The sequence below is a fragment of the Drosophila innubila genome (genome assembly GCF_004354385.1).
Source record: "Drosophila innubila isolate TH190305 chromosome 2R unlocalized genomic scaffold, UK_Dinn_1.0 1_C_2R, whole genome shotgun sequence".
NCBI classification, from domain to species: Eukaryota; Metazoa; Arthropoda; class Insecta; order Diptera; family Drosophilidae; genus Drosophila; species Drosophila innubila.
In genome coordinates, this window is record NW_022995374.1 from 5,651,718 (window position 1) to 5,675,068 (window position 23,351).

The following is a 23,351-nucleotide window of genomic DNA, read 5'->3' on the forward strand; positions in this document are numbered from 1 at the left end:
GTACCCGCAGTGGAAACTTAATTAAAAATTAATATTTAATATGCCGCATGCTGCGCTGAGGCATTGGCCGCACTAGCCCATTAGTTAGCCAGGCCTAAACCGAGAATTGGCAAGTTAATTTGCCATTGATTAATGGCAAACACTTGAGTACTTATTTGGGTCACTAACCCCCCCTGTCCCTCTGCCCCCCTGCCACCTAACTAACCTACCTAACCCACGTCATTCCATCTGCTTGCTGTCAATCCAATTTTTGTCTATGAAGTGACAAGTTTGCCAGCGGCTGATGTCTGATGCATGCCCCATAATCGCTGCCTGCCCCACGTTTGCCGGCTGCTCTTTAGCATATAAATCAAGGCATTGTAAATGCCTGAGGCCTGAGGCAACAGGCTTATAATAAAGACATGCCAGCTCACAAGGCAATCGAGCAACGCCCGCGCCATGTCAGCGACGTGGATGCGATGTCTGCAAACCAATCAGCCTCAAACTAAATCAAAAATCATAAAGGAGGCAACAAAAAAATGCACATATATATATATATATATATATATATACTCGCATAATATCAGATGCAAGCCAAATCGGAATTGCACACATGAGCTGGCAGAGCTTTTGGCCCAGAGAGAGAGAGGCGTAGGATTTGGGCATATTGGATGAACTGCAGCAGCGTCTGGGAGTTGGATATGTTCTTTTTTTTTTTGGGGGGCATCATCATGGATGCCTGGCTGGCTTGTCGTTTATAAATAAAATTTGCATAAATTTAATAAACCCTCTCGTTGTCAGTGTGCCCACAAAAGGCAGTTCATCGGGACGATGTGCGCACTTGTTAGTTGCCGTTGCATGCAACAGCAGTGGCAACAGCCACAGTGGCAACGGCTGTGGCAGGCAGATTTGTGATTTACCGATTTACCGGTAAAGCGGTTTGTCACAAAACGCCGTTGTCTCACCCAAAGACCCATAAATAACCCAATGCCGCTGTCACAAATAATGATGACAATGCATCCAGTTTTCAGTTTGCAGTTTTCAGTTTGCAGTTTCCAGTTTTCAGTTCCCAGTTCGCAGTCCTAGACAAGCATCCAAATGTTGGCCTATCCCTGACCATCCAGCACGTTCTCATCATTTTGCACGCATAAATCGCATTGCCATGTCTGCCATCTGCCTACTGGTTGCTGCCACAGCTTGTTAACAACATCCATACTGACAATGGGCCAATAACCACAAACATTTGCACATGGCCAAAAAATTCTATTGTTTATCTGTTATACAGTGCGGCAAGAGTTCATACCTTTATATGTATTACACTCTTTAATCTTATTTCAGTTTGATTTTTACACAGTGAAGAAAAAACCAAATCATTATCCTTATTTAAATTCTTTAAAAGTGAGCAATTCATTTACTTAAATAATTCTATAGGTTTAAAAATCAAGAGAAAAAAAGGGAAAGCAATTAAAAAATTTAAATATTAATTTGCATTTTCAAATATTGTTTATCTGTTGTACAGTGGGGCGAGATTTCCAACCTTTATATATTTTACACTCTTTAATCTTATTTCAATTTGATTTTCACGCAGTGAAGAAAAAGCCAAATCATTATCCATATTAAAATTCATTAAAAGTGAAATATTCATGTAAATAATAATTTTATAGGTTTCAAAATCAAGAAGACAAAAGGGAAAATAGTTTAGAAAATGAATTAGTAATTTGCAATTTCAAATATTGTTTTTTTCTGTTGTACAGTGGGGCAAGATTTGAAGCCCTTAATCCTATTTCAGTTTGAATTTTAAGCAGTAAAGAAACAACAAAATTATTTTCCCTATTTAAAGTCATTAATTGTGTCAAATTCATTTATTTAAAAAATTGTATAGGTTTCAAAATTAAGAAAAAAAAAGAGAAAACAATTTAATATTAATCTGCATTGTCAAATATTGTTTATCTGTTGTACACTCTTTAATTTTATTCCAGTTTAATTTTCAAGCAGTACAAAAAAAAAAAATCATAAATCGTATTCAAATTTTTTAAAAGTGACAGACACATTTAGTTAAATAATTTTGTTGGTTTAAAAATCAAGAAAATAAAAACCAAAATAATTTAGAAAATTAATTAATAATTTGCATTTTCAAATATTTAATGCCTTGCTCATTTTGGCCCCACTGTATCAGCTAGCATTTTGGGTCGCATATATGTATAAATATTTCTTTATTTTTTACTTTGATTTAAGTACAAGTACTTTGAGTACGAGTGCAATGCTCTCTAAATCATCTAATGTATAAATATTTGCGCGATGCCAGCGCAACTTCCTGGTTAAGGCAAAGTGCGGCCACAAATTAATGTCAAAGTCAAATGAAAATGGCATTTGGCAACAAGACGCCGCCAGGCCGAGCCCCAACCACAGTCTCAGTCTCAGTCCCAACCTCAGTCTCAGTCTCAGTCGAAGTCTCAGCCACAGTCGCAACTTGGAGTTGCCAATAGTCCGAGTTAGAGCCAAAGTCACGCCATAAATTTTGCGCTGCGAAAAAATGACAGAAATGCGTTTATTGACCAAATGTGCAGCAGCTCATCGATTACGAGGCTGAGACGTACAAGGAGACAAAGAGGAGGGAAGAGTGGCTGCAAGTGAGACTGCCTTGACTATGTTTTCCATTTGTTGTGTCTCTTTGGTGTGCAAGGCAGTTGCAATGCGGCGCATAAATAAATTAAATGAAATATCAAACATATCGCTGGCAATTTATTTATAAACATTTTCCCTCGTATGCAACAAACGAGCTCATACACTTTCAGTGCTGAGCTTCATTTGGATTTTTTACAGCTAGTTTGAGTAAACACGTTTTTTTGAACACTATAACATGCAAATGAATAAAGTATTTGTTTGAAAATAGTTGGCAATTGAAACAAGAATATTTAGTATACATTTGTTTTGTTTTGGTACATTTTATACAATAATAAAAAATACATTTTATATGTCAATTTGTTCAATTTTGAAATGCAAATAATTTGATTAAATAAATTTTAGAATTTTTTTAAAGTCTTACAACAAATATTTGCACATTTGAAAGCCTTGCTTGTAATATGCCTTAATATGCATGAATATAAATTAATTTAATTATGAAATGATAGAGATATCGTCAACTTAAATTGTGCTGATTTGAGTTTATAACTCTTTAATAAAGTTTGCTTTTTAAATAATTTAATTTTATTATTTTGCTAGTTTTAACTGCCTTCTTATGCAGTTTTCTGGCTAATTTGGCAACACTGAGCGCAGCACATGCAAAACTTGTATGCTACGACAATCCTGACTTGGCACACAGGCCGTCTGTCTGTCTGTCTGTCTGTCTGTCTGTCTGTCTGTCTGGCTGCCTGTCTCTGTCCCCCTGCTGCACTTCTGCTGCCGCTCCCCTCTTTTTTTCACTGCTATCTTAGCCTAATCCCCCCATTGGCCGACTGTCTGACTGTCTGACTAGCTGCCTGTCTAACTGGCTGCTCTTTAGCAAATATTTTTGGCTGCTCGAGCGCTAAATGTGTGTTACTTCCGAGCGTTGGCAAAAGTCGTGCTGCCACTATGCAACTGCCCCCCCCTCCTGCCTGCCCCTTGAGGTGGCCACTGTGAGCGCTGTTGATGGCTTGGCAGCATGTGACAGGTAACAAGGCAGGCAGCCAGCCCGCTGCCGACTCTAATGCATGATTTATAGTAAAATATTTATTTTACTGTTAAGTAGATGCCGCGACCAGACACGAGTCGCAGTCGCAGTCGCAGTTGGCGTCGCCGTCGCCGTCACAGTTGCCCATCTCCAGGGGGGAGGTGGCAGTGACTGGGTGGGTGCCACATACGGAACGGGACAGGTTGCAAGTCCAACTACTGCTTGTCAGTGTTGCTTATTGTTGTGCGCCTTATCAGTGTGTATGCAAAAGGCTAACTGTTGTTTTTTTTTTATTTTTAATGTTCAGCAGCAGCTTGTTAGTTGGCTTACGTTCTTGGCTTGGCTTTTTTTTTGGCTAATGTCACTCATACGACACGTTGCGCAGTGTAGATAAAATATTTATGTCAAATGCGGTTCGTATAAATCAAATGCTATCAGCTGATGACCCCGTTCCTCAGAAGCTAGCTTTCAAGCTGCCAAGCTGCAACAACGGCAACAGCAGCGACATCAACGGTTTTATGGCTTTTCAATAAGCGTGTCAAGCATAAATCATCCGACAGAACAACTACAACACAACTTATCTCAATCTAGTGTCGAGTTGCTGCTACAGTGGGTAGCAAAAGTCTTTCACTCGCACCAAATTAAGCCAAGCGCACTTCACAAAATTATGACAAGCTGCCAAGCATCGAGAGCCAAGCTACAAATCCGGCCAACAATTCTGATAAGCATCGCACAACGATTTTGCATGACTGCCTCTCCCACTTCCACCCCTCTCTCTCTCTTTGTCACTCTTGCTGTGTCTGTCGTTTAAAAGCTTTTGCTTGGCTTAAACAAAAGTGTCATAAATCTTGCAGGTCGACACAAAAGAACTTGACACAGTGAAATAAATACGCAGCACCCCACGATAGGGCCCAAGATACACAAAAGGCTGGCAGCCAGTCCGCCAGTCAGCCAGTCAGCTAGTCAGCCAGTCAGCAAGAGCAAAAGGATACTAATGCACGTAATACGTTCCACTTGAATTGATAACAAAGCAGCCTGGCAATGTGGCCGCATAAAGCGCTCATGTGGGCCAGGGCAATCCCTGTCCCCAGGGGCCAAAGCCAAAGCCAACATCCACATCCACAACAACACAACCCACGCTGTGTCTATGGCCATGGAATCTGAGCCAGAGCCTCTGCCTTGGCCTGAGCCTGAGACTGGGCCTGCTGCTTCGACCTGTGTTGCATGCATGAGATTCAGAGCAAGTGCGTCAGCTTGGCTTAGCAGTCTATTAGCCAGACAAAGCCAAAGAGCCAAAAGTCATTTTGTCAACTACAGCACAGCGCACAGTGGAAAAGTGCTCAAAATTAGCATGAATCAAACTAAAACTAGTCGAAAAAGCTATAGAAAATGCTCGAGATCCCCATAGAATACCCGTTACTTATTTCAATATATACTACATAGAAATTACTGCCTAATAAAAACTATTGCATACTTTTGGGTGCTTGTTTTTTAATAACTTTGGTTAGCTATTACTGCCGTTCTACTTGTCCGATCTTGCTGCGGTTAAGTGAGATAATAGATAATATTAATAGATAACGTTAATTACCATAAAAAACGTATTCCTTAAATTTTAATAACTTTGGTTAGCTATTACTGCCGTTCTACTTGTCTGATCTTGCTGCGGTTAAGTGAGATAATATATAATATTAATAGATAACGTTAATTACAATAAAAAACGTATTTTCTTAAAAACTGTGTGGTGATTTTACGCGGTTTGCGGGTGAGGAAGGTGAAAAAAAACAAATTGAAAACAAACTTTACCGGCTTGTGGTCTATGTGCCAAATTTGCTAGCTTTATCTTTTATCTCTATCTCTCACGGGTATAAAAATGTTTTCTCAATATTTTACTTCTTAAATACTAAAGTAAACTCCGTTTAAATTAATTAATTTACATTTTTAACATTAATTTATGCCAATTATGTAAGTATATTTCTACCACGGTGTAGCTTTCAGGTTGCTCTTCTGATAAATGACAACAACATAGGATTTCCTGTGCCACTCCACAGATATTAAAAGATATAACAACATCACAGCTTAAATTACGTGTTGAAAAAATAAAGAAAATGCCAAAATTGTTGCGGCCTAAAATTTGTTTTGGCCACAAAAAACGCAAAAGGCGCGACTGGCCAAATGAAAATGAAAAGAAGATTAATGACAAACGACAAATTGCGTTCAATGTCGCATTAATTGAGGCAATGAGCGCATGAATAAATGCATGAATTTACACAGCAACATTAGCACAAACAACAACAATACTAACAACAATAAAAAACAATGACAAGTCAAATGAATTCCACCAAAAAGCTGAGCATTAAAGCCAAAAACCAAATGCGCTGCGAAGGTCGCTTACAAGATTTTTGCGATTTGTCGATGATCAACTGAAGGATAGCAAATAATAATGTTGATGACAACGAAGCCCCAGATTCTTGAAAATAATATAATAAAATTTACATGAAAATTATATAACAGCAAAAATGTTGCGTAAGATTTATGATAAACAATATGCAATTCAAACAAAAGAAAAATATAATTGTTAAAAGCAGAAAAAAATAATGATTAAAGTGTGAATTAAGAATTCCAAAATCAAAGTACATTTATAACAAATTGCATAAATAATAAGTTGATTGCAAATCAAGTTTGAGATAATATTAAATATCTTTTGCAGTTGCTGACAATTTATGACTGAATAATAACTGATAATAATAGCAGTTTCTTCAGAATGATTTTAATAATATTGCGCGCTTAACTTATGAGCCAGAAAGCCACACAACATCTATAAAATTATGTTGAAAATATAAATAAATTTTAGATAAATGAAACTTTATTGAAAACAATTAACAAAAAGAAGTTATGATGCAATCAAAAACAATAGAATATAACAGAAACAATTAAAAGTTAAAAATAAAACAAAATGCGCTTGAAATTGTGTGAATTGTGAATCCGCAAGCATCAGGCATAACTGTAACTATTTTATAATAGATATTAGATATAGAACAGAATGGGTTAAGGTCACCTGGCAAATAGTTGGATAGAGATCTATAGATAAAGCCGCGCCCCAGAATGTTGCGGCTGTGGCGCGTGTTACGGTCAACGACAGTGACTTGCTTCAATTTGCACCAACCAAAAACTAACGCAGACAACACACACACACACACACACACAGACACACACACACGAACACAGACACATTGACAGTGTCTATTAGGCGCATTTATGAGCAAATTACGGGAGCGGCATGGCAAATGGCGATGCTGCAACCAACTGGCTGCCACCCGCCGCCAAGTTGGCCGCAAAATATGAGCAAACCACCGGCTAATTGCACCACAACATCATTGGTTCGTTTGGCAGCCCACGTAGCCAGCGGCTCTGTGGTTGTTCGCTCTGTTCGAACTCTTTTTTTCGAACTTATTTTGTGTGTAATATGCAACAAATCAACGCGCAAATTGTAACATAAAATATTTACATTGCACTCGTTTACCTCCCGCTTTTCCCCCCTTGCTGCAGGCAACCACCATGCACCACCCTGTATTTTGTTTATTGCATTTAATTTGCGCATTGTTTGCGCGGCTTTAGATAATTGCGAGCATCAATTGCAGTGGGCGCAGTGGGCGTGGCCAGGCAACTGCAAATCGCCCACACACAGTGGCAATCAAATTGCCAGGCGCTGACACAGTGGGCGGCTGTAGGATGAGTGGGCGTGTCGGGTCAGTGCACACAGTGCGAAAGCAAAAGAAAATCAAAGAAACCAAAAAAAAAAGACGAAAATCAAATGTAAAATCCAAATGAAAAGCCACTGAGATTTGCCTGCTTTCATTAAGTTTTCAATGCGAAGTGTTGTGTATAATCAACGTCCAACTGTCCGACTGTCCGGCTGTCTGTCCGGCTGTCTGTCTGCCTGTTTGTTTGTTTGCATTTCACGCTTGAGCCTATGGCCCCGTGTGTGATTAATCTCCCACACGGTGAGTGGCAGGCGGCAAGGGGGCAAGCGGGGCATGTGTGGCAAGAGTCGCGGCTCCAATGGAGCGCAGATTAGACAGCTGGACAGTTGCACAGCTTTTGGACGGACTGAAACATAATGTACACATAGAACAAATGATTTCCCACTGTTATTGATGATGTGTTGATTAGGTTCTGAAACACAACAGCAACAACAACAGCAACAGCAACAACAACAGCAAATTGCGGCCATGTGAATTTCGAGTCGATTGAGTCGAGAGTTGTGTTTCATTATGAATTTCACTTTGAACTCGTGCCGCACTCACACACACACACACATTTAGATAGGACGCCCTGCTGGGCTTTTGGGTTCTCTGTTGCACATGTGCGGTGTGCTGTTGTTGTTGTTGTTCTTGTTCTTGTTCCTGTTGTTGGTCAGTTCGCAACACAAAAATATAAAAAAAAAATAATATAATAAAAAATTGGGTCATGTTTGCTCAAAATATTTTGTTGCAAATTGCAAGAATCATGCAACACAGCGTGTGTCTAATGAATTGCCAACTCTCTGTGTGAGTGTGTGTGCTTGTGTGTGTGTGCTTGTGTGTAAATTTGTGTGCGGTCTTTTGTTTCAAATTACCAAGCAAACTAATGACTAGACAACGTTGCACGAGCTTTTGCCACAAAATGCCGCAGTTACGCAAAATGCAACGTCAATTCATTAGAAGTTTTCTGCAGCTGCCACCGCCTGTCAATTCCAATTTATTTGCCTCATAAATTGATCAAAGTAAAGTTGCCCCCGTAGCTAGACAAGCGCAAAAGGGAGAGGCGGAGAGGCGTGCTTGCAACGAGGGTTACTCAATGATTTCAGAGATTGTATTACATGGAAACTCGCCTTATTATTATTATTTTATTTTATTTTAATTAATTATTATATAATTTTTTTGCAGCTTGATTTTAAAACAGCAAATAATTAATAATAAAATCATTGTCATAAGTTGGATTTAATAAAATGCCAGGAATGCTTGTCATAAATAGTTTAATAGACATTAAAAATCAATGAAAAATTTAAAATAATGCAGATAATATTTTGTATTTATTCTGCCATGTCCATGAATTGTTTTTTTGGCAACAAACTCGAAATTTAGTAATATATAATCAACAGTTCAAAGTAATTAATTTCACATAATTACAAGTATTGAAAACGTGTTCGTTTTGAAGGCCTGTCTCTGCTTGAATGAGCTTGAGTTTGCATTTGAAAAATGCTTTGACATTTCCGTTAAAATTAATCACATCATTTGTTGCATGCCTCGTTGCATGATTGTCAAACCGGCAATCAACGAATTGTCTCTGGGGGCATTCACCGTTTATTAAATCACAATATGAGCGTCATTTCATGCCAGAATTCCTCAATAAATTATTATGTACGGGCGAGTTGGAATTGCTGTGGCCACGCCCACAATTACTGGTCAGTCAGTCAGACAGACTGCCAGACTGTTGGACTGCCAGACAAGCAGATAGTTTGGCTAATGGTCTGAACAATTGTCGCAAATTAGTAAGGCCAGCACACACAGACATACACACAGATAGGCATACATGTGGAGCAGGTGAGGCAGACGCAGGTAAGTACATAAATGGCCAAGTACCTGGCCAACACCTTAGGCCAATCACATGCACAACAAACTAACGGTACACAGGACAGGCAAGAGAGAGGGAGCAGAAAAAGAACTCAAAGTAGAAGGAGAGAAAAAAAAAAACAGCTATAAAGTTTACTGCTACAATTGGCAAATTGAAAATTGTGCGCTGGTGGCAGCGTCGGCGGGGCAAGCGTAGCCACAAAGAACGACCACAAGAGCAGCCGTGATCGGGCTTAGACTCAAACTCGACTCGAACTCGACTCGGGCCTTGGCATCGCCCCAAAGCCAAGTGCGAGCGCTTGATGCGTTCACTGCCAGATAAGCTCCAGAGTTGCCGCCGCCGGCGTTTGACGACGACGTTGCACGTTGAACGTTGAACGTTGCAGTTGCGGCAGACGAAGATGCATTTGCGTAGACGTTTCAATTTCAAAAACCATTTGGCCAAGGCAGACATTTTAATGAAGCGCTGCAAGTGACGGGACTCAGACTTAGGCTGAGACTTGTAACGGTGCCAGTGCCAGCCAGGCCAAGATCAAGCTGCCACGCACTGACGCAACAACAACAACAACAATAACAACTACAACCACCGCAACAACAAGAACAGCTCGTCACAGTCATAAAATGATAAGGTCGCAAAACGAATGACTTAAGCAACGAACTTGCATTCAGCTGCAAGCCAAAGTGTCCAATTCAATGCCAAAATCTTAACAGTTGGCAAGCACAGTTAATTCTTAAGTGCTCAGCGTCATGTGTACATTTATAAATATACACGTATATATACGAATGTTAAATGTGAATCATTTGTATCCGACAACAATCTTTCTCTATACATTTTTATTTTTTTAATTTGTTTAATTAAATAGGCCCCCCCAAAAATTTGTGGCAATTACTTGTACACGCAAGTAGCAACAATTTGTTGTTCTTTCATTATTGTTGTCACTTTCAACTTTCGCTTGTCTTTTGCTCTCGTTTCACAAATTCATCTCTGTGTGTTCTGCTTCGTGTGCTCCAAACTTGACCCTATTTTCAAATAACTTCAGACAGTGCTTCACATATTGTAATTAAAATGATTCCCCCCTCCCTGGCATCACTTGATTGCCATAATAATGCTGAAGAGTCTGAGTCTGTTTAGGCGTTAATTTTGGGTTCTACTTGTTGTGGGCCAGTGGCAAATTACACGTTGCGAGTTGTGAGTGCACTTTCTCTTCGTTTGCTGTGATTGAAAAGTGAATTGTGTGTTTGTATAGGAGGCGTGGGCGTGGCAAGGGCGTGGGCGTTGGCTTTCGCGTTCACTTAATTGCTGTTTAATGCCAAAATCGATTGCTTCTTACCTTTTAATGGCGTCTGCTTTTCGGCTTTTCAATGCGACTCACATTACACTGTAAGTACAGAGAGACATTATGAAAGTTTATTAGTTTACGTAAGTAATTTAACTAAACAAATTGTTAAAAATAAACTGCACTTAACATAAATAAATACTGTACTTTTAGGTCATTAGTAAGTTTTTATTTATTTTAGACCAGAATCATTAAAAACACATTTAAATAATTTAAAGTTTATTCGAAATGATTTTAACTTTATTCCTTGCATTGTTTCAACATTCATGTGGCATATGTTTTGTCTTTACGCCCAACTCAAGTTGTGGCATTAGACACCAAGCGAATATACAAGTTTCCCCTTTCCTCCCTTCCTCTCCCATTCTTTGCTCATGTCACCTTCTAAACCGTTGCACGTGCTGCAATTTACATTGTTTTTTTGGGCTGCAGCTGCAGTTCTGAACGGTTTTCGGCCACGTTTTGGTTATTTATTGGCCAGCATGCAAATGGCTAACTGAATTGGCTGCAATTGTTGGGCCTGGCAAAAGTGAAAACATAGCCCACTTTTGCTTTCCTTCAACTTTCAATTGGTGACTTAATTTCTTTGGCAACAAAAGTGCTGCAATAAAAGCTAATGAAATCGAACGGCACGGCAACAACAACAACAACAACTGCGGCTTATTGTCCACCAAAAAATAACTACGGGGCAACAACTACAACTACAACAATAACAATAACAACAACTCTATAGAGACAACAAGCTGCTTGCCCAAGAAATTATCAAGTGCAGTGCGCTTTGCCACTTTTACTTTCATTGTTGAGCGATCTTAGCCATTGTTGCCATTGGGCTTATTGTACGTCGTTGTTGTTGTTGCTGTTATAGTTATTGTTGTTATTGTTGGCCAACGCTAACGAACATTTTATGGTATCGAAATTTTCACCAAGCACATTTTCCTTTTAGCAGCAGCTAATGAGTAAAACGCTTTTGGCAATAGCAACAGCAACAACAACAACAACAGAGGCCTAAAATTACAAAACAATTTGTGTTAAACGCTTAAGCTTCGATTTGTATGGGAAAACGTTGCTGCATCTTTGTGGCATTTGATGAGAAAATAGCGACAGCATCAGCATCAAAAGCAACACCAAAAACAACAACAACAATGCCAACTAGTGCTTCTTATATAAGCAGATTAAGCATACGCCGCGTTGACAGCCTCAACAAAAACGAAACAAAAGCAAATCCAAAAACACACATTGAGCACAGACACTTGAATAAATGCAAACGCAGCTTTTAAATAATTGTCAAACGAGTAAAATGTCGTTTGGGACAACAACAACAACAACTTCTACAATTATCGACTACACTCAATGTGGTTTTTTAGCACAATTTTATTGAGACTGTTCTAAAATTATCAAAACGACGGAAATTTTAACTGGTTTACTTATATTTCCTAAAATTCAAGTTTCAATCAAAGCGATTTTGTTGAGCTTTACAATCAGTATAACAATATATATTTAAGTGTTTTAGTTAGAAACTGCAGTAAATATTCAGCCATAAGCAATGTGGTGCATTAAAATACAATATGTCTATTTATAAATGTCTAAATTTTAAAAAAATAATAGAATTAAAATTATTATTTTGATTAAAAACTTTCAAATGCATCAAAATATTAAATATCAAATATATTTATTACACTCATTAGAGTAAATTTAATTCGAAGCGACGTTTTATATAAATATTTTCATTAATAACTCAATAATACTCTGCGCAAAACAAAATTTGTTCATCAAATAGATATTTAATAATTTATCTTTAATATTAAAAATATTTTTTAAATATATAAATATGTATTATCATAAATTATTCAAAAGCTTAAGCACAATTCAGAACAGGTTTGTATGTATAAAACACATTAAAATACAGTGCAAACTGCAGAAAATCAGCATAAAGTAAATTTAAGTTTTCCCACCGAGAACAAAGCATAAATTGTTTAAATACAAATTATTATTTTGAGTAATAACTAAAAAGTGTATCATAATCTTAAATATCAAATATATTTATTACACGTATAAGAGTAAACTTAATTTGAAGCGAGGTTTTATATAAATATTTTCATTAACAACTCAATAATGCTCTGCACAAAACAAAATTTTTCCATCAAATAGATATTAAATAATTTTTCTTTAATTTTAAAAATAATATTTAAATATATAAATATGTATTATCATATATTATTTAAAGGCGTAAGCAGAATTCAGAACAGTTTTGTATGTATACAGCACATTAAAATACAGTGCAAACTGCACAAAATCAGCATAAAGTAAATTTAAGTTTTCCCATCGAGAACAAAGCATAAATTGTTTGCTTGCTAATGTGTTGTTGTGTTGCGCAGTGTAGCGTTGCAAAGGCTGAGATGTGGGCGGATACAAGACTGCAATTGTGTGCAAGCAGTGGGATAACGGAGAGAGGGGAGCGGTGAGTGAAGGTGGAGGGGTCACAGCAGCATGCAAACGCTAAATTATCGCAGTTGATCTTATGCACAGGCCGCAAGCTTGAGACTTGCTTGGTGTTTGTGCAGCATTGCAGCTACTCGTATTAAGTGGAGACACAGCAAACACGCCAACAACAACCACAACAACAACAACAACAGCAACTAACTGTCTGCCTGGCTAAGCGACAAGAGTGAGCAACGTATCAATTAGCAGGAGACAGAATCCAGCAGGCCTGGCCAGCTTCCAGTCAAAGCAAACAATATATTCGAATCAGTTCCAAACGACATTAGACATTTGTTTCCACTGTTCAACTGACTGACTGGCTGATTCAGCATGGCCAAGGCATTCTTTTGCAGTGAGAACATGGAGCTGGCACAGCTGCTGGTGCACGAGGATAACGCCTTCAATTGCCTGGTCGAGGTGGGTCACACTGGCGGCCTGCAGTTCAACAATGTCTACGACGAGGATCGTCTGCTAAACGGCATGTACACACATAAGGTATATCAATGCTCGGAGTTGCTGCGTTATGTGGAATTCTTGGAGAGTCAGATGCCCAGTCAGGACATTTATCCCACTTACTACGACAAAGTGGATGTGGAGGAGCGTCCGAGGGAATCGCAGATACCACTTTATGATATGCAGCTGCGTCAAATGAATGAGGAGATGCGTTCTGTTATGGAGCATTACACCACGTTGGAGCGGCGTCACAACTATTTGGAGGAGAAACGTTATGCCATACAGAAGGCTCAAAAGATGCTCACATCCGATGGATCACACGGTGCCCAGCTGCTCTATGCGGAGGAGAACTTGAAGGAGATACTGAAAGATACGTCCGATGGCTCACCATTTAGTTCGCATCTCAATTACATATTGGGCAGCATCAATGTGGAAAAGTTTCCGGTCTTTGAGCTGATGCTGTACCGACTCTTCGGGCGTAATCTCTTGGTCCGACGTGCCGAAATGCCCGAGAAGGTTTACGAGCAGATTGGACATAGACGTTTGTTGGTCCACAAATTTGTGGTGCTTCTGATGACCATATCGGTGAACATACGCCCCAAGTTGCTCAAGTGCTGTGCAGCCTTTCATGTGACCATCTTTGAGTGTCCCGAGACATCCACTCAGCGTCTGCTGATGATCAATCAACTGGAGAGGGAATCCAAAGACGTCAGCTTCGTGCTAAGCGAGACGAAGTCTGTGCAAAAACGAATCCTGCTCATTGCCGCCAGAACCAGCTACACAATGCGCATTAATCTCAACAAAGCCATGAAGATTTACGATCTGCTCAATCGACTCAGTCCAGTGGGAGCTCAGGAGCATCAGAAGTATCTGCAGGCCGAGTGCTTTCTGCCCGCCTCACAGCTTGCTGAAGTTCGTGACGCACTGAATCGTGGTGCTCTGGCCGAGATTGGTGAGGCTGAAGGCTTCAATCCGCAGCCTCTGCTCCTGTTGCGCACTCGCAAATCCAGACACACACCGCCCACATATTTCCGGCTGAACAAGTTCACTCACGGCTTTCAGAATCTCATCGATTCGTATGGCATGGCGGACTACAAGGAGCTGAATCCGGCGCCATATACAATCATCACGTTTCCCTTTCTGTTTGCCATCATGTTTGGGGATCTTGGACATGGCCTGATTCTGATCCTGTTTGCCTGCATCCTGATCTTCCAGGAGAAACGCATCGAGGAAATGCAACGCACTGCGCGCAGTGATAATGAGATACTAAATATTTTATATGCCGGTCGCTATATCATTCTGCTGATGGGCATCTTCTCGGTGTACGTTGGGTTCATCTACAATGATGTCCTTGCCATGCCGATCAACGTGTTTGGCTCCAGTTGGAGCTGTGTCTACAACTCGAGTACAGTTCGTAAGATGAGCTCCAAGTTTGGCCTGGATCCAAACAATCCGCAATTCTACTCGGGTCATCCATATCCGATTGGCCTGGATCCCATATGGAAGATCAGTGGCGAGGACTCGATAACCACTGTCAACTCATTGAAAATGAAACTGGCCATCATTTTGGGCATTTCACAGATGATGTTCGGCTTGGTTCTGGCAGCTGTTAACTGCATTTCACTGAATCGAAAGTGCGATCTGTTTCTGATGGTGATTCCACAGTGTATATTCATGATATGTTTATTCTGCTATCTCGTCTTTCTCATCTTCTTCAAGTGGCTCACCTACGGTGGCCTCAAACAGACGCCCTATAACTCTGCCTGTGCCCCGTCGGTGCTGATCACCTTCATTGACATGATGCTGATGAAGACAACCGAGCTGGAGGTGAAGACCTGCAACAAAGGCATGTTTCCCCACGAACGCATGCTCGAGTATGTCCTGGTGCTGATTGCCTTTTGTGCCGTGCCCATTTTGCTAGCCGGCAAACCCATTTATTTGACGCGTCGCCAGAAGAGGTTGACTAAGGAACGCGAGCAGCGAGATATGAATGATTTACAGGAGAAAGGACGCGAAACCCTTAAGGAGATGAAATCCTCGCTGCATTATTCTGTCGGTTACAGTGTTGATACGGAGAAACGCGAATCGGAAACCAGATCACATTCAGTCGCCGATGCCGTCGAGTTTGACTTGACCGAAATCTGGATACACTCTGGCATTCACACCATCGAAAGTGTTTTGGGTTCTGTATCCCATACCGCATCCTATTTGCGCCTTTGGGCCTTATCTCTGGCCCACAGCCAGCTGGCGGATGTTCTGTTCCACATGGTGCTCACCAAGGGCATCTCCAATAATTTACCCATCTATTTGGGCGTGCCCGTGCTGACGGCCACCTTCTTCATTTGGGCCATACTCACTGTCGCCATTCTGGTCATGATGGAGGGTCTATCGGCATTTCTGCACACACTGCGACTCCACTGGGTGGAGTTTCAATCCAAATTCTTTAATGGCGCCGGCGAAATGTTTCGTCCCTTCTACTTTCCGCCATCTACTATACGCGGTTAAATGGAGCTTTTAATTCTTTGATTTCGATTTGTTTTTCTTTTTTTTGTTGTAGATATCTAATGTCAGTTGCAAATTAAAACTTTTGTCTATAGAGCTAAACATAAGGAAGTGTCTTTCAGCTGTGGCAAATGCTCATAATTAACAACGGCTTGCAACGGCCACAAAGCTGCTTGCAACCCACGCAAATGACCAGCATCAGCATCAGCATCTGCATTTTGTGTGTGGACATTCCATTGCAATTAGCATTGGCAGCGACAGCGACTGCGACTGCGACAGCGTCTAAGGCCATAAACCAAAGCAAACTTTAAACAATTTCCATTTATTTGGTTTATGCCACTCGCGACGGCCATTGCCAGCTGCATGTTGCATGTTGCACGTTGCACGTTTGCCAATGGGTGCCAATGCGGGCGCAAAAGTCGTCGACCCTTTTGAAGCTGCCAGCACTTTTTTTTTTGTATTTTTTCTGCTTTGTTGTTGTTAATGTTGCTGCTGCTGTTCTTGTCGTAGTTGTTTAGCTTGTTTTCTATACAAAGCACACAGCTGAGTATTTGCTGGCGTGACTATTGCAGTAAGCAGTTGTTGTTGTTGCTGTGGCAGCGACTGTTGCCGCTCTGTTTGCGTCGCGCCGCCATTAACACCCACGCTGTTGCCATTGCTGTTGCTGTTGCTGGGGCGAGTCTTGGCATAAATTATGAACAGCAACCGATGACGCATGCAGGCCTAAGTAGACTTGTTGCATGCATAAATAACTTTCGTTAGCAAGCGCAGTACCTTATTATTAGATCTCTGGCCGCTAAACAAAAGACACAACAACAACAGCAACAGCAACAACAACTGCAACAAACACGACAGCGCAGAGTAAAACTCAAGTTGGTTGCATTTTCATGATCAGAGCAGGTTTCCAGCTACGCATTGGCCTGGCCAAAACAGGCTTTGGCTATGTGTATGATTGTGACTATGGCTTTGGCTTTGGCTTTTAGCCATAGCACGCGCCATTGTTTAGTTCTGCTGTGCGGCAAGTTCGTTGCCTAAGTCTTTTGTTTATATTTGGTAAGTTGTGTTCTAATGCGAAACGCTCTATGCCCATACATGTGTGTGTGTGTGTGTGTGTGTGAGTGTGTACCCACCATGGGCAGCTGCTTAGCGCGTTTATGGCCAACAATTGTCAAGTCCCTCGGGAGAAGCAAAGCAAGGTCAACGTCGTTCTTGTTGTCGCCGCATGGGGAAAATCAATTTCAAACTAAAACGTCGCATTGCTGTTGCTGCTGCTGTTGATGCTTCCATCTCCCGCTACAACTTCACATCACGTCACGTTCCGCGCTGGGTCATCAATTTATTTTTTTTTTTGAGTGCATTGCGCCAGCCTTAAAGGGCGCTGCTGTTGTTGCCACTGTTGCTGTTGCTGTTGTTGCTGTTGCTGCTGCTTCTATGTGGCTGTTGTCATTGTTGCCACGTTCTCTTATTTATTCTTTTTTTGTTTGTACTATTGTTGGCCAACAACTGTCTAGGCTGGCAGGCTCCGGCTAGCTCTGCTTTTGGGCTTTACATGCCGGCCATAACAAAAAAGGTGTTAAATTCAACTCATGGCAGGCAACAGCAGCAGCAACCACTCGAAAAGCCCAAGCGCAATGTCAATGCACGCTGAAGAATTTCTGCCACAGCAGAAGGACATTTGAGCTACGTGGAGCTACGAATGCCAACAACGCCAATGGGGAATGGAAAAATGGGAGGAATGGTTAAGGGAAATGGGGTACAGGCCTGAAGCACCTCAAGTGCTTAACTCACTTCAGCGGCTAACAAAAATATTGTTTGCACTTGGCTGGCAGCTGCTACGTCTCAAATGAAGTCAAGAGTTCGACAAAAAGCCACAACAACAACAACAACAACAGCAATGGCAGCTACCTGATGAAAACATCAACAAACACAATGCAAATGAGCAAAGCAACAACGAAAAAAAAAAACACATAACTGTAAACAGCGCGTTATTAAATTAATTAATTAACTTGCCACACATTTTGCACATTTTACCCCCCTGCCCCAACTCCACAGCTGCCAAGTGTCCAGCTTCCCAGTTGGCAAGTGAAAAAGTGCAACTGAAATTGCCACAAATTGTGCATTGTTTAAAACTTTCTGCTGCTGCTTTTTGTTAGCTCATTTTAATTAAATTTAATAGCATTGTTGTTTTGCACTTATTTGTTAGCTGATTCTTAACGCAACGGAAGCCGACAATTGGCCCCATTAACAAAAAAAAGTTGACCAAAATTCTGGACTCTAACCGAGACTTTCACTGAACGCAACAAAACGCTTTAATTAAAATTGCAAAAAGAAAAATTAATTTTAACTATGTCGGAATTTGTTTGGCAATTTAACCGGTTTTTCGCTTCTGTTTTATTTGTTTTTTGTTTATAAGCAACAGCATCAGCCACTGCCCGAAAAAGTGAAATTTTGTTCGAACTTGGAATCCATTTTTAGCATTTAGCAGTTTATTACCAGGCAAGAGAATTAAATAAACGTTCGCCATAGAAAGACAATCATTCGATTTGAGAAATGCAAATTGGCAAAAATATCTACGAAATAAATCAACCTGGGAAACTTTAGCTAATTCACCAGAATAATTTCTTCTCTAAATTTAAGCAAATTAGCATTTTATTAACAAGTAAATGCATTTTATTAACAAGTAAATACAACTATAACTTTGTTGATTTTAATTATTTATTCAAAATGTCTTCTTGGGAATTGAAATTTCATTGAGCAATAATTAAAAATATTTTCAATTGTCCTAGACTTTTAAATAAATAAATCTATACTTTTTAGATAAAATTCGTAATTAATTTGATCAAGTTATGTTCTTAAGAGTAATTTTGTATTGTGTAATAATTTATTTATTGGAATAATATTCACATTTCATTCAGAACTTTTCCCTCAATCACATTATTATTGAATGAATTTCATAAAGTGTAAAATTCTCAATTGACTTAACAATGAAAATATCTGCAATGGATTTATGGTATTGTATGTTAAATCGACTCAACAGTGTTATGTATGAGAATGTCTTTATGTCTGTATGTGCTTAACATGATCTTGGCAAGTTCGTTGTCTCAGTCTTTTGTTTTGCCCCCTTCGTGCATGTATAATGAGAATGTAAGCCAGACGAGAGATACACGCTAACTGTATAATGCGTCCATATATATGTCAATTACAGCACGATTTTTGGCAAATTTGCTTGTCGCTGACACATTTCCAGTTGGCATCAAATTGTGGGTCAGACCTGATACCGATTTATGTTATGTCGTCGGCGACAATAAATTTGTCAGCTTTGTGTGAGCACCGTTAAGTAAACGCAATGCATGATTTGTGTTTTATAATGAGGACAAGCGAAAGACAACGATGATAAAGATATTGACAAAGGCAGAAAGTATATAAGATATGCAAGACAGGCGACAAGTGAAGTACCACATAATCAGCTACTTAATAAAGCTTATCTACCAGATAAATAACAAATAAATATACAGCATTCGTTTAACTATTTGTTGTTTAATTTAATTTTCTTTTTCTATCATTTGCATTCCTGCGTTAAAGTAAATTTAATCAGCTGCAAATTAAATAACAAAACGCGAAATTAACAGTGTGCATAAGCCCAAATGTATCTGTGTATATGCAACTGTATCTGTGTATGTGCAGTGCAAAATCTCACAAGCTGATTGTATGCTATTTACATTATATTTATACACCATGATGCTGTGTGTATTGGAGTGTGTGTGCGTGTGTGCTCCAGTTGCCAGCACGAATCAAAACATCACGAAATCTCGTTAAAAACCACAGCGCAAAGCAAATACGTAGCGCAAATATGTACCGTTAGCTTTGTTTTAACGCTTTTTGCTGCTGTTTACGCGCATACGCGAAATTGAAGAAACCCCAAAAAACAACCACAACAACAACGACAGCTACAAAACAAAACAGCAACAGAAATAGAAAAAAAAATATATAAGTAAAAGCAAACAAAAGCAACAAAATGGCATTGACCAGCCAAGTGAGCAGCCACTTGGTCAAAAGCACCAGCTGCCCTGGTCAGTTGCCAGTTTGTCAGTTGTTTGGAGTTGTTCACAATTTTTGTTTAACTTTTCATAATTTGCTACAATTAATTTGTGTGGGCCACCTTTGCGGTCACTGTGCGTACACTGACAGCAAATACGGGAGACTTTTAAATAACTATTTATATAAATAAGACAAATTAAGAAATATTTAAATAATAAACACAAATAATTAAGAAATAAACAGTGCTAATAACATCATTTAAGAAATTTAATTAAATCGAAAAACAAACATTTTATTTGTATGAATTTAATATATTTATTAAAAATGCAACTGACCATAAATTTAATTAATAAGACAGAAAAAACATTGTATTTGTATACAATTGATATATTTATCCAAATGGCAGTTAAAAGTGCAGCATTTAAAATGTTCAAATGACCATTAAAAAGTCTTACTTCTTAAGATAATATGAAAGATATTTTTGTCCAGCATAAATATATGTATTTCAAGTACTAGAGTAAAACTAAGCATCAGGATCATTAAAAAGAAAAGTTTCACAAAAAAACGTTTCTTAAATTCTTCATGTTTTTTTTTTTTTTGGGAAGTGTACAAACTGATTTAATCACTTGACAAACTGCAGCGCAGGTGGAAGAATAACAACAAGAGCATTTTGACCTTCGCCTGACAGCCAAGAAAATGCAACTCAAGAGTTAAAAGACTTCAGAGCAACTCAGTTCACAGCTCAGCTCAGCTCAGTTCAGTTCAGCTCAACTGAGAAGCACTTGAACACGAAGTTCGTTGGCTGTCTGCCATTTGAATGACGTGCAACAGCAAAAGAGGCAGCAACAAAGCCAACAACAATGGCATGCCATCTACAGCAACAACAATTGATGCCAAATGCTACCGTAACACGCCACAGAAAAATCACTAAGACTATCACAAATTTATTGGCGCAACTTAAGAAATTAGCCGTAATATGCAAACTGGAAAAATGCTACATAAATAATTATAATTATTATGGCAACTAATTTCACTATGGCCCAAATGTGTTGTCGCCTCCACATGCGCAACTTTCCAAAAGGGCAGCAAGAATTTCGCTGGCAACACAGAAGAGACAAGGAGAGAGAGAGAGAGAGAGAGTGGGAGAGATGTGAAGTCTCTATGGATTCGGCAGGCTGACAGCTTCCAAATGCTGCGCAATTTGCAACCGTTTGCTGCCGAAATAAAAGAGCAGCAACAGCAACAACGCTGCCCACGCAACACATAAATAAGTCAGCAACAACAACAACAACAACAACGGAGTCGCTTAGCGTCGCAGCTGGCAATAAATCTGAGCGCGTGGGACGGAACGAAGCAAGCGTCGTGCGACAAATGTCAGCGGTAAATGAGGCCACGCCCTAAACTGCGTCATCAACTATGCTCAGAGGGAGGCGAGGGGGGGAAGAATTCACATACATCTGGCTCCCAAGTGCGTATTAAACATCTTTCAATCTTTATGACTCAACTGAAGCAGCGAAAGCCATTAAAGAAAAGTGAGCGCACATTTTGATAATCTGTTTATAGTCACAAAACTAGGCCTCATTACCATAAGTGTTAGCAAAAATCACACATATGTATGCCAAGAGACAGAAAAAAATATAAAATATCTGAGAAAGAGAGAGAGAGAGAGAGAGAGAGAGTGAGAGAATTGCTGTTAGCACTTGGCTTCCACTTGGCAGCCAAAGAGAGAAGACTTCGACATCGTCTTGCCAATGAATTGACACATTTGGCACAAGCTTAGCTTATTTTTAGCCAGAAGGAATTCTACCATTTGAAACTGTCAGCAACTCCTCAAAATGCAAAATCTTCAACTAAAAAGCGACTTCCTAAAGCATTTATATAGATAACAACAGGTAAGTTGAAAAATAACAAAAGAATACCCAAATATTTTCAAGTCTGTATCTTCTTACCTAACTTACGACTACAATTAATATAATTTCTAGCAATTTGTCTTTACTACGAACTATTCTATCTGCAAGTTCTTGCTATTCAATCTAAGCATTTAATAATTAAAATTATGCTCATATATTTTGGATTTAAAGATAAGCTTTAAAAACTATTTATTCCCAGAATAGATTATAAGCTATGCTTCCTTATTGCCACACACGAATACTTAAGCAAAATAATAATATTAATTATAGTTATATATACTAGGCGTATACGTAATATTAAGTAGCTTACCCGTAGGAAACTCGGACGGCAAATGCTGCACTTGTAAATCAGTTTGCTGAAATGATAAAGATAAAAAGAACATATTTTAGCAAAATAGTTAAGTAGACACACTTGTTGCCATATTAGTCAGGCATAAATCATTTTGAAATTCTTAGTACAAAGCTGTGCTCAGCTCAGTGGCTAAATTGTAGACTATTTGTCACGTCAGACGTTGACTTAAATTATCACTCGAAACTGATCTATGAGCGGTTATTTTAGCACAAAACACTTTCTATGACAAATTTCCGAGAGCTCAACGCAAATTAGACTCAAAATCATGTATGTACACAGACTTGAAGAGGCAGCAACAGCAACAGCAGCAGCAGTAACAACAGCAACAACAACAGCAACAACAACAACAACATGTGCTACGATTCGCTTGTTAACTCATCCAAAAAGTAAACCACATTCTTTGGACAAACAAAAAAAAAACAGATATACAAAATAACATGCGAGGCATGAAAAACAACAAGCAGCAACAGCAGCAGCAGCAGCAACAACAACAACAACAACAATGTTTAAGCAAAAAACACGTTCAGCGCGTGTAGCAGCATGAGGCAAACAAGAGAGGCAGCTACATGAAGGGGCGATGAGAGGGAGGCGTGGCTTTGGCTATGACTATGACTATGGCTGCAAATGCAAATGCAAAACAACATTGAAAGACGAGAAATCTGGCTACTGTAATTTGTCTGCCCCACCAAAGAGACACACACACAAACACACAGAGAGAAACAGACAGACAGACAGACAGACAGACAGACAGACAGACAGACACACGCTCTGCCGAATTCAATTCAGTGTCCAAGTGCGAGTCCAAGTTGCATTGCAGTGGCATGTACTGGGGGCAGTGGCAGGGGGCAGGGGGGGGGGGCAGGGGCTCAAAAGCAGGGCCAATTGCTGCTCCACTTTTATGCTGTGTCTCGTCGTTGTGTGCGCCTCTCTGTCTCCAACTATTTGGCTCCTAACATCGTCTAACGTCGCCTTTTGTCGCTGAGGTCAATTTTTATGTTGCAGCCATTTTTCAGCAAGACACACAAAAAAAAAAGTTCGTTT

The 23,351-nt window shown here is 39.6% G+C and overlaps 2 protein-coding genes across 2 annotated transcripts in view; one reads left to right on the top strand and one right to left on the bottom strand.

The window, feature by feature from the left end:
• Positions 1–23,351, bottom strand: part of LOC117783636 (probable serine/threonine-protein kinase yakA) — a 103,497-nt gene that overhangs the window by 44,765 nt on the left and 35,381 nt on the right. The window contains exons 3-4 of the mRNA XM_034621139.1: positions 22,269–22,314; positions 10,575–10,622 (exon numbers count right to left, since the gene is read on the bottom strand). The gene's annotated coding sequence lies outside the window, so the exon portion shown is untranslated. The remainder of the gene's footprint in view (positions 1–10,574; positions 10,623–22,268; positions 22,315–23,351) is intronic.
• LOC117785994 (V-type proton ATPase 116 kDa subunit a) lies at positions 13,386–16,094 on the top strand. Its single transcript, XM_034624300.1, has one exon. It carries the CDS (start codon positions 13,386–13,388, stop codon positions 16,011–16,013), a length of 2,628 nt encoding a protein of 875 aa, XP_034480191.1. The 3' UTR covers positions 16,014–16,094.